This window comes from Sinocyclocheilus anshuiensis, unplaced genomic scaffold, assembly GCF_001515605.1.
Source record: "Sinocyclocheilus anshuiensis isolate Anshui unplaced genomic scaffold, SAMN03320099.WGS_v1.1 scaffold572, whole genome shotgun sequence".
In the NCBI taxonomy this organism is placed as follows: domain Eukaryota; kingdom Metazoa; phylum Chordata; class Actinopteri; order Cypriniformes; family Cyprinidae; genus Sinocyclocheilus; species Sinocyclocheilus anshuiensis.
In genome coordinates this window covers 1,681,720-1,693,072 of record NW_015555778.1, presented here as the reverse complement: position 1 = coordinate 1,693,072, position 11,353 = coordinate 1,681,720, and the positions used below count along the sequence as shown (strand labels likewise).

The following is an 11,353-nucleotide window of genomic DNA, read 5'->3' as shown; positions in this document are numbered from 1 at the left end:
TATGTATGTATGTATGTATGTATGTATGTATGTATGTATGTATAAGATTAAAATACATTTTTAAAAATAATATAAAAAAAAATTTTTGTCACTGGGCCAGTAAAAATGTTGGCAGGGCAAGTAATTAATAATGTTTTTGCCATTGTTTTCCAGCAAAGGTGTGTTTGATTTAAGAAAACCTAACCAAAATGTTTTGTGAAATTGTAATGAATAATAAAAAAAAAAATTTGCTATAAATAAAAATGTACCTTCTTTTAACACTGGGCCAGTGAAAATGTTGGCAGGGCAATGTTTTGGTTTTAGGCCTAGTGTTTACTAGCAAAAGTGTGTTTTGTTTATGGAGTTATATAACAGCTATATATTTTCCAGCTTGTTTCACTTTCTTTTAAAAAAAAAAAAAAAAATGAAGAAAAAAAACTGGCAACCAAAATGTTTTGTGAATTTGATGAAGAATGAAACAAACATAAGAAATGCACTGCGTAAAAATACAACAAATTCTTTTGTCACTGGGCCAGTGAAAATAAAAATCCAAACTGCTGACCTGACTGGGCCATAAGAAAAAAAAGAAAGAATCAGAATAGAGTGCTTTTGTGCATCTGTGGTTTTTGATGCCATGCAAATATCCTGCACGTGTATAAATCACTGCAACCCACGCTAACCCTGAGTCCTCTCTTCCCATCTCGCTGTCTCTCACCTCCAGGCCACGGACGCACGTCGAGCTTTCCCTTGCTGGGATGAACCCGCTATCAAAGCCACTTTTGACATCACCCTTATCGTCCCAAAGGACAGAATAGCCTTGTCAAATATGGTATGTGTCAATTTTTTTTCTTTCCCTCTGGAAACAAACGTCCCTAAATGACTTGATTCACATTACTGTCAGACGTGTGCTTTATCTAACACAGGCCCAGAGGCGTTGTGCCTCGCCTAGCCGATGTACATTCTCTGAGTCATGACACTTACGGCACACAAGTTTTGACCTGTGACGTGTACCAGTCGCATTCCTTCTCTCTTTTGAAAATGAATTTTGTACCACTGTATTGCTTTAATAACCTCTACTACTGGTTTTTATCATTCTTAGGAAGTTATTTGTTTTTGTGGTTTCATCAATTTGCATGTAAAGTGAACAACCACAGTTTATTTACATGTCAGTCAAACGGCCCCTTCCACACTGAGGCCAAAAAAGGCTGCAAATTGAACCTGACTTTCCTATTTCTGTGTAGAATGTTTTTGATCGAAAGCCATATCCAGAGGATCACAGTCTGGTGGAGGTGAAGTATGCCACTACACCCATCATGTCCACCTACCTGGTGGCGTTTGTCATTGGCGAGTATGACTTTGTGGAGAGTCAGTCATCAGATGGTGTGACGGTCCGTGTGTACACACCTGTCGGAAAGGCAGAGCAAGGGAAATTTGCACTGGAGGTATGAGAACTGCTCTCTCAGTTTGTGACTGTTTGCATTTTTTGGCATATAACATTTAAATTGGTTTAGATATTTGTAGTCCAAACAGCAAAACCACATGAAAGCTGCTTTTTGTACAGACCTAATAATATTTTTAAAATGTATATTTTTAATGTTTTATTTCAAAACATCTGATTAAAATAAAAAATATACACTACTATTCAAAAGTTTGGGGTCAGTACAATATTTTATTTATTTATTTTTTAAGAAAGTGTTACATTTTTTTCAGCAAGGATGCATTCAATTGATCCAAAAAATGAACGTAAAGAGTTTAACATTGTTAAAAATAATTTCTTTTTTAAATAAATGCTGTTGTTTTGTACTTTCTATTCTTCAAAGAATCCTGACAAAATGTATTGTGTTTTTTCAAAAAAGTATTAACATTGATAATAGAAAACTTATTTTAAATTGTAACAATATTTCACATTGTTTTACTGTATTTTTGATAAAGTAAATCAGCATTGGTGAGCATAAGAGACTTTACTGACCCCAAACGTTTGATCTGTAGTGTATATATTTAAAACATATTATTATTGTTTTATTAATATTATTAACATTATGATGTTTATACCATAAGCTGACAATTATCATCATTTTTGGACTATAAATGTTATATTAAAATTAAAGCTAAAAATAAATCATTTTGAATGCTACACGTGAATTTAAACATCACAACATTATAATGTATAGTATAAAAAAATGACTTAATGCTAGCTGTGGTTATAATAACACTTTCATTGTGAAAGTGAAAAACGTTTTTATTTTTATTTTCTTCAGGTTGCTACAAAGACCCTTCCATTCTACAAAGATTATTTCAGTGTTCCTTATCCGTTGCCTAAAATTGATCTAATTGCTATTGCTGATTTTGCTGCTGGTTAGTGTTATTTTCTTTAAATATTAAACATTTCATAGACATTGTTATATTCAGTTTTAACCTTTGGTGCTCTTGCGTCCTGTAGGTGCCATGGAAAACTGGGGCCTTGTTACTTACAGGTGATTTTTTAATTAAATGATTAAATGGCAAACTTAAGAGTTGATCAGTCAACATGGAAACCCAGAACCTTGTGCTTTTTGAAAGCAGCCATTCAGGAAAACCTCATTAATATTTAATCTTATCTTGGTAGCATGTTAATCCCCAGTCATACCTGAACAATATGAACCACATTATGTTCTGTACTCTGTTCTTATGCATTTTTTTATTGGCTTTTTTTTACATTTTGTGTTCATCCCCTCACAGGGAGACTGCTCTGCTGATTGACCCAAAGAACTCGTGTGCGTCGTCCCGGCAGTGGGTCGCCCTGGTAGTCGGCCACGAGCTGGCACATCAGTGGTTTGGGAACCTGGTTACCATGGTGAGTGTTCAGATGTCCAGTGTGGTAGGTACGCCACATATAGTTTTTGTAGGTGACAGTGGTATTTGAATGTAACTGTATTATTCAGGGTGCTGAGAAAATGTCTGTTGCTGCAGGAATGGTGGACTCATTTGTGGCTTAATGAAGGTTTCGCATCTTGGATCGAGTACCTTTGTGTGGACCACTGTTTCCCTGAGTACGACATCTGGACCCAGTTTGTATCTGCGGACTACACTAGAGCTCTGGACCTGGATGCGTTAGATAACAGCCACCCTATTGAGGTCTGCAACAGATGAGTGCATCTCTCTCATTACCCCCGATCTCACAGTGTGTGTCTCTGGTGTTTGTTGCTTTTAAGTGTTTGTGTGGATAGCAGGAAGTTTTGATTTGCACTTTGTTTGTAGTCTGTTTGTTTACTCAGCCATATCACTTACAGCATTTAAATTCCAGACCCAGATTTAGCCTGATGAAATATTGATCTCTGAGTCATGTTTCAGAGCGCGTGTGTTTTAAATCGTAGGTTGATGTCGGACACCCTTCAGAAGTGGATGAAATATTTGATGCCATATCATACAGCAAAGGGGCCTCTGTCATTCGCATGCTGCATAACTACATTGGCGATGAGGTGAGAGGTCACGTTCAGCCAGCTGCAGAGAGACATTCACAGTGTAAATCTGTCAGACAGGTGGTCGATGTGGGTCCCCCAGGAGTATGTATGGAAAGACATGTTGCTCATCTGTCCATTGTGCTGGAGTCTATGATGTTCTGGCATTTGGAATCTGATAGATGACCAGCCCTTGTTAATACTGACTTCTAGATTCATTTACAGTTCTTTACAGTTTTGGTTTTGAATTGATCTTGAAATTATTGAAATTATCTTTCTTTTAGGATTTCAGAAAGGGAATGAATGCTTACCTTTTGAAGTTTCAGCACAAAAATGCATCTACTGGTAAGTTATCGCGACAGTCTTTGTGTAGATTAAGCTTTGACCCTCTAATAATTTTTGTCTTGGTGATGAAACGGCCTAATGACTTTGTGAGCCTCCTTATTACAGTGTTTAAGCTTATTATGATTATACATGTAACTGCCTCTTCACAATATTTGAAATCCAAATTTTGTTGTAGAATTTTTAGATATCTTATAGTTTTTTAATTTTAATAAGGCGGCATTAAAAAACAAACACACAAAAGTTGTTTGATGTAATACATATACCCAAGTCACCATCCTACTTTTTTCTTTTTCAATAATCTGTTACACTCGGATGTGCATTACATTACAGAAGAAAACATCTGTCACTACTTCCATTTCATTGCAACATTAGATATGAATAAAAGAGTTCTTCAAGTCTGTGTGTTATAGGCTTAGGCTGTGTTTGACATGAACAAAACTCAATTTTGTAAATCACAATTATTTTTATGACAGTTGCTCATCAGTCTAAACTGATAATTGTGACAGTCCTAGCTTGCAGTGTGTTTTAGACAGAGTGACCTGTGTATCTGTGTTATTTTCAATGTAAAACATTTTAATACATTTTTAGAAATTATACTTTATAAATTAGAACATATCCTGGAACTCAGCACAATTGTAAAAAATATATTTTAAAAAACTGAAGTCCAGATCATTTTGTTAATTAATTATCATTTTATGGATCTACACACCCAGCATTTGTAGAGTGCAGTGATTTCATCTTTTTTAATATAAAATGTAAAAAATAAATAAAATAAAAATAACCATTCATTTTCACTTGTGCTCAGTGTATGTAGGAAAATGTCTCCATGAGGAAATGATTCAGCATACAGCCACAATCTGATCCAAACAACAGGGATTACAGCTGTAGTAATTACATAGTGTGTTACATTGTAATTCTGACACGACATAGTATGTGGCGGGAGTGTTGTGGGTGTGGGTGTGGGTGTGTGGTCATGCACCAGTGTTGTTATTATGCTTTGTTAATTGTTGTGTAGTCAGAAATAAAGGGTGTAACATCTCTCTTTGTCTATCCCAGAGGACCTTTGGGAGTGTTTGGAGCAAGCAAGTGGGAAGCCTATTGCTGCAGTGATGAATTCCTGGACCAAACAAATGGGCTTCCCTATTATAGTAGTGGATCAAGAGCAGGTAACATTTACAAACCCATTCTCATAAACATCAGGTTTGGTTTGGTTTGGTTTTATTTTGTGTTTTGTTTTGATCCGACACTGTGGGATTGTGTGTGTGTGTGTTTTTTTTTTTTTATCTGGATGTTTTTTTCCCCTAACACCTTGTCCTAACTACACGCGACATGATGCCGCGACACGCGATAAAAGGTATCTTTTCCATGTTAATAGGAGTTTTTGTCCTAACTAGCCGCGACGGCGACACACAAAATTTCTATTTCTGCGACGTCGCAGCTGGAACAACAATACAAAATATAGTACAGTAGATAATCTCCGGTGATTATGTGCTTTATTCAAAGTTAAACATGTCTAATATGAGTTTAAATATCATTTTGTGTGACCTTATAGCCATACTGAAAGCAACAACAGAGTTTACCTCAGATCTTGAAAATAAATGAAAGCAAAGATGTCCGTTAAAACCGTGAACTCACTGCGAACCAACGAGTGTATTCCATAACAAAGATGGTATCAGTCACTCAGTATGTACATTTGATGTTAAAAAGCTTTAATATTTATGAATTAGATTATAAACGTATCCATTTCGTTGCATGAGCAGTACGCTTCCACAGAGAGCCCGCCCACACACGCTTCTGATTGGCTGTGATATTTGATTGATTCTGTCGCGTCGCGATGTCGCGATGTCGCGGCAGTGCGCTTCCAGAGAGGCTCCGCCCACACACGCTTCTGATTGGCTGTGATATTTGATTGATTCTGTCGCGTCATGTCTGGTGTGGACACCCAAATTGTTTGTCGCTGGAATCTTGTCGCGTCACGTGTAGTTAGGACACGGTGTAAAGTTTCAAATATAATTTAAATACCCCTCAGGGTATTAAGAAGTTTTGCTGAGATGGACTATGGGAGCATCTGGTAATAACAACTGTTGTCTTGGCAATACCAGATTTAATCAGAGCTGAAATAATTGTTTTTTTTCCCTCCAGCATGGCAGTGACCGTGTGCTGAAAATCTCTCAGAAGAAGTTCTGTGCTAGCGGACCACGTAATGGTACATGCAAAAAAGAGCAGTTAAACTACTGGATCTGCTGACTTTAACTATTTATTTATTTCTCTTTTTCTGACTCTGTTTTTCTCTAATATCTGTTTTTATGTGCTAGATGAGAACTGCCCCAATTGGATGGTTCCCATCAGCATCTGCACCAGTGAGGACCCGAGCTGCACCAAGATGAAGGTTCTGCTGGACCAGCCTGAAACCACAGTTAACGTCACCAACATTGCACCTGACCATTGGATCAAGGTCAGATTGCTGTATTTTATGCATTTCATGGAAAAGGCTATTTATAATTTAAATATCAATGAACTCTGAAGATTGAAATGACATCAAAGTTTGAAGATCGGTCTCGTGCATTTATAAAAATGTGCATATTCTTCCATATGCAGATTAATCCCGGTACAGTGGGATTCTACAGGATCCAGTACAGCTCAGCCATGCTGGAAAGTTTGTTGCCTGGTATCCGAGACCTCACACTGCTGCCTGTGGACCGCCTGGGTCTGCAAAACGACCTCTTCTCCCTGGTGAGACGCCACATATGCGTCTGAATCAGTGTTTTGCAAGTCAGAGTAGAGGCTCAGATCTCCACCTTGAGTCAAGTCTCAAGTATTGATGGTTAAGACTTGAGTGACGTGTCAAGTTACACAGTCTTGTGGAAGTCAGGTTCTTTCAAGACTCCAACAAAAAAAAAAAAAACTTTGTTAGCAAACCTGTATGGATACTGAGAAATGTTAAGTGGGCATTTTGCTGAAACAATAAAGGTGTAGAGGATGTTGTTATTTGTAATATCTATTGGAACATTTCTGTTAATTTTTTTTATAATAATTAAATATTATTTATATAGGACAAAAAAAATCTAATTAAAGGGATATTTTACTTGAAAATGTAAATTCTATCATTTACTCCTTCAAGTTCCAAACCTGTATGAGTTTCTTTCTTCTGCTGGCCCCCATTGATTTCAATAGTATTTTTTTTCCATACTATGGAAGTTAATTGGGACCAGCAACTGTTTGCTTACCCACCTATCTTGTATGTTCAGTAGAAGAAAGAAACTCATACAGGTTTGGAACAACTTTTTGGGTGAACTAACCCTTTAAATGTATTAAATTGTTTGTTTTTGTTTTTAAATTTGGCTAATTATAAAGTGTGTGCTTGTCTGTTTGAGTGTTTTAGTATTGGTCTTTCACTAAGCTCTTTTATAGGCTACAATTTATTTATTTTTTTCCAATGTTGCTATCTTTGTGTTCAGTGTTGCTGAAATGCTTCTTGAGAAAAGCAATTTCAACAATATCATTATTCGTTTCTGTTTCTCCTCTCCATCCATTACGACTGTCCGTTTTTAATAGTGTTGTGCTGTCTCGCTCTCTGTCGTGGCCTCAGGCTCGAGCAGGTATGATCAGTACTGTGGAGGTGTTGAAGGTGATGGAAGCATTTGTGAATGAGCCAAACTACACGGTGTGGAGTGACCTGAGCTGTAATCTGGGTGTTCTGTCCTCTCTGCTCTCACACACTGACTTCCACGAGGACATCCAGGAGTTCATCCGAAATCTCTTCACCCCTATCGGCATGAAGCTGGGCTGGGACAGCAAAACCGGAGAGGGTGAGAGCCAGAACTCACAATTCATAAAGGCATATGAACATTCTGTCATAAAGATGTCATTCCAAACCTCTTTGACTTTCTTTAATCTGTGGAACATAAAAAGATGTTATTTTGAAGAGGCCATTGACTTCCATTGTATGAACAAACACACTGAGATTTTTATGTTCCACTGAAGAAAGAAAGTCATAATTTTGCAATGTCACGAGGGTGAGAAAATGATAACAGAATTTTCATTTTTGGGTGAACTATCCCTTTAAAGGTGGCATATTCTGTAATTTTGTGGCACGTTTTCCCTACAGTCCATTTACAATCTTTGCCTAGGTTTCTTGTACTAAAACAGATTTTTTTTACATGACCAATTTCTTGCTTAAAAGTTGTTAAAAGTTGAAAGGGTGTTGATTATGTAAATGTGGTGTCATAACCATGGCGATTTCACAAGCCATTGTTTTCGGCTTTATATGGTTGGGGTTACCAAAATACAGAAGTTTTTGTAGTAGATAACAGGAACCGTGATATTGCTCTTTGCATTTTCAATACCAGTTTTGATACTAACTTTAAAACAAATATGTTATTGATTTAGACTCATTTATTTAAGAAGTTACATTCATGTGAATATTAAATATAAATATTAGTAAATAAATGTAAACAATAACCATAAATAAATGTATTTATACATTTAAAAATAGCATGTAGCATTCAAGCATTTCTTATTTAAATATAAAATATAAAGATATGTAAATATAACTACTTGAAATATGCATAAAAATTGCATGTAGCCTGCAAGTGTTTCTTATTTAAATATGCATTATATATACATATATGCATATCATTTCTTGAAGTTTGAAGTAGTAGTCAGTGTTATGGATGTTATACAGTGTTCAGCCATACATCAAGTACATTATTTGCCCACAGCCCCCGCCGTCATTTAGCTTTTTCATAGATATAAAAATATTTAGTTTGGTTGGACAACTGATGCTACATTTATAAACAGAAAGCATCTGCTCCATACAGCAGGAGTCAGATTTCCCTTATCATGTGAATAGAGTAAGGAGAGATGACTGACAAGAAGATGGTGGAGGATTTGGTGTCAAAGTGACTTTGTCTTTGTTTTATTAGTGCTGTGTTTGTGGACCACAAGCTAAGCATTTGTTTTCAAGTAAGGGGAAAATCCAATGATCTTTTATTGATTTGTTATAATACAGGTATATACAGCTGCTAACATGGCATGCAGGAATATATACTGTATATATATATATAGTTGCAACGAAATTAGAATTCGTTCCCACGTTTGAAATCATTTGTGCCCATTTTGTAGTAATTCATTCAGTACAATGTCACCATGATTTAATAAAACAAGAGAACAAATTAAGTTGTAGGAATGAAATCTTAATTTGTGGCCACATTAAATATATTTTTGTTACATGTCACCTGTCTTTTTTTTTTTATTATTGAAAGCCTTAGTACTGTAAATGTTTAGTATAAGCAGGTTTGTCATTGTACTGTTTTAATGTTGTTTTTTTCATTAAGAATAATAATAAACGCAACATTTTCAAGCATTAATTTTGTTCAAAGAAAGTGAAAGATGTAAAAATCTAATGTTAAAGATAATAAGCGCTACAGATCCTGAGAGTAATTGACAAATATCTTATATTGTATAATATCCATTGTAATCAGTGATGTCAGCGTTGTATTTCAAAGTATTACAAACAATAATCAGTGTGAAAATTTCCTCACTGTAGTATCCCTAATTTGACACAGTATTTCAGTAAACAGTTTGTGCTTGATTAGTTGTCATTCATTTGTCACGAGACACTCAAATGACGTGGCTGCTCTTCTCCCGTCTCTTGTTCAGGGCATTTGGACGCCTTGCTGCGGGGTCTGGTACTGGGGAAGCTGGGTAAAGCGGGGCATAAAGGCACTCTGGAGGAGGCCCGGCGGAGATTCAAAGAACATGTGGAGGGTAAACAAATCCTGCCTGCAGACCTCAGGAGTCCAGTGAGTCGTCTCGCATTTCTGCTTATAATACAGACAGATTTGCATCAGTGTACCAGTGATGCACCAAAATTTGGACAATTGACATTTTGGTGATTAAAAAATAAGCGTTTTTCAGATGGTGTGTGTTGAACGTCTTCGTGTTTATTTTGCACAGACATGGATAAACTGCAACAGGTGAACATGTCAGCTGTGAGGACGCTAGTGCTGGAATAACAGTATCCATTTAGTATCGAACAGTTATTATTTTTGTTTAACTACATGTACTTACTATATGGTTAGGGTTAGGATTAGGGTTTGGCTTAGGGTTACTTGCATGTAATTATGCATAATTAATTGTTATTATAATAGTAAGTACATTTAACATGTGTAACAAGGACACCTTAAAATAAAGTTTTACCGGACATGTTTATCAGCTGATTTTGTAAATGGTGTTCCTGTAGTGTTTATTAGTACTGGCTCAACATGTCCCTGTAAACGTAGGTGTTTCTGCATTCCCTTTAGGTGTACCTAACAGTTCTGAAGCATGGAGACAGCACAACGCTTGACACCATGCTCAAGGTGACAATTAGCACGTGTCTGAACATTACACAGCGACAGCCTTGAAGGTGCAGATAAATAAAATGCATCTCTCATGTTCTGTGTTCAGCTTCATAAGCAGGCAGACATGCAGGAGGAGAAGAACCGCATCGAGAGAGTGCTGGGAGCCATTCCCGCCCCGGACCTCATCCAGAGAGTGCTTAACTTTGCCCTGTCGGTACGCAAGTACACACACACTTACTGTAGAAAATAGGTCAGACTGTGGAATCTTTTAAAGCACCAGAAACACACTTTGTGAGAGTGTGAAATGTTTGAATGGATAAAGGGAATGGCAGGAAACTGTCAAGTCTTTTGGGGTGAATTGTGCCAAACCTGTCAATTATATGTCCCGATCATATTTTACACCAAAAAAGAAAGATATAAAAAAATGTATATACGTCTGTGTGTGTATAGATATATGAAATATCTTTTAATATATCTATAATATTGTTGGATTCATCTATTATTATGTGTTTTAAAGGACCGGTATTATTTCTGTCCCTGTGATTAATGTTTAAAGCTGCAAAGCATCACTTTTCCTCAGGAGATCAATAAAGCACCATTTTCATCTCTCTCATCTTTGAATGAACATTCTCACTAGAAATCTTCTCTGACACGCTCATTCTCTGAGCTCTAATCCGAGTCTGTGGGAATTAAAAACCTCCAGAAGTGTGAACAGTGACGCTGAGTGTGGCTGTGGTATTTTTAGGAGGAGGTTCGTCCCCAGGACACAGTGTCTGTAATCGGGGGCGTAGCTGGAAGCAGCAAACAGGGGCGCAAAGCTGCATGGAAATTTGTTAAGGACAACTGGGAAGAACTTCATAACCGTTACCAGGGCGGCTTCCTCATATCAAGACTCATCAAGGTGAAACAAGTGCAATACACAATTAAGATGGGAAATACAGTAGCAGACCGAATTTATTGATTGTGAATCATGAATATATGTATGCAGTTTTGATGCGTTGTTCATTTTGTTTCTTCACTGCAGCTGACAGTGGATGGGTTTGCAATAGATAAAATGGCTGCTGAAGTTAAGGTGAGCATTGCCACTTACAAAGCCATTTTAGACTGACAATGTTGTATAATATACATTTTCTAGTTATTTTCTGCTGTAAAATATTATGTAGACTAGATACCGCACTTGGACAGAATAGAACTTGCTTGTAAAACCATAAGGTTATAAGCGGTGTGTGTGTGTGTGTGTGGGTGTGT

General features: G+C 36.7%; 1 protein-coding gene across 1 annotated transcript in view; it reads left to right on the top strand.

Annotated features, from left to right (window-relative positions):
* Positions 1-11,353, top strand: part of LOC107674532 (puromycin-sensitive aminopeptidase-like) — an 18,148-nt gene that overhangs the window by 4,853 nt on the left and 1,942 nt on the right. Inside the window, exons 5-22 of the mRNA XM_016468519.1 lie at positions 701-808; positions 1,221-1,421; positions 2,238-2,334; positions 2,420-2,453; positions 2,698-2,812; positions 2,929-3,093; positions 3,333-3,437; positions 3,701-3,761; positions 4,818-4,927; positions 5,904-5,967; positions 6,077-6,216; positions 6,360-6,494; positions 7,351-7,570; positions 9,423-9,565; positions 10,067-10,123; positions 10,212-10,319; positions 10,851-11,006; positions 11,130-11,177. Coding sequence (XP_016324005.1) covers positions 701-808; positions 1,221-1,421; positions 2,238-2,334; positions 2,420-2,453; positions 2,698-2,812; positions 2,929-3,093; positions 3,333-3,437; positions 3,701-3,761; positions 4,818-4,927; positions 5,904-5,967; positions 6,077-6,216; positions 6,360-6,494; positions 7,351-7,570; positions 9,423-9,565; positions 10,067-10,123; positions 10,212-10,319; positions 10,851-11,006; positions 11,130-11,177 — 2,067 coding nt within the window. The remainder of the gene's footprint in view (positions 1-700; positions 809-1,220; positions 1,422-2,237; positions 2,335-2,419; positions 2,454-2,697; positions 2,813-2,928; positions 3,094-3,332; positions 3,438-3,700; positions 3,762-4,817; positions 4,928-5,903; positions 5,968-6,076; positions 6,217-6,359; positions 6,495-7,350; positions 7,571-9,422; positions 9,566-10,066; positions 10,124-10,211; positions 10,320-10,850; positions 11,007-11,129; positions 11,178-11,353) is intronic.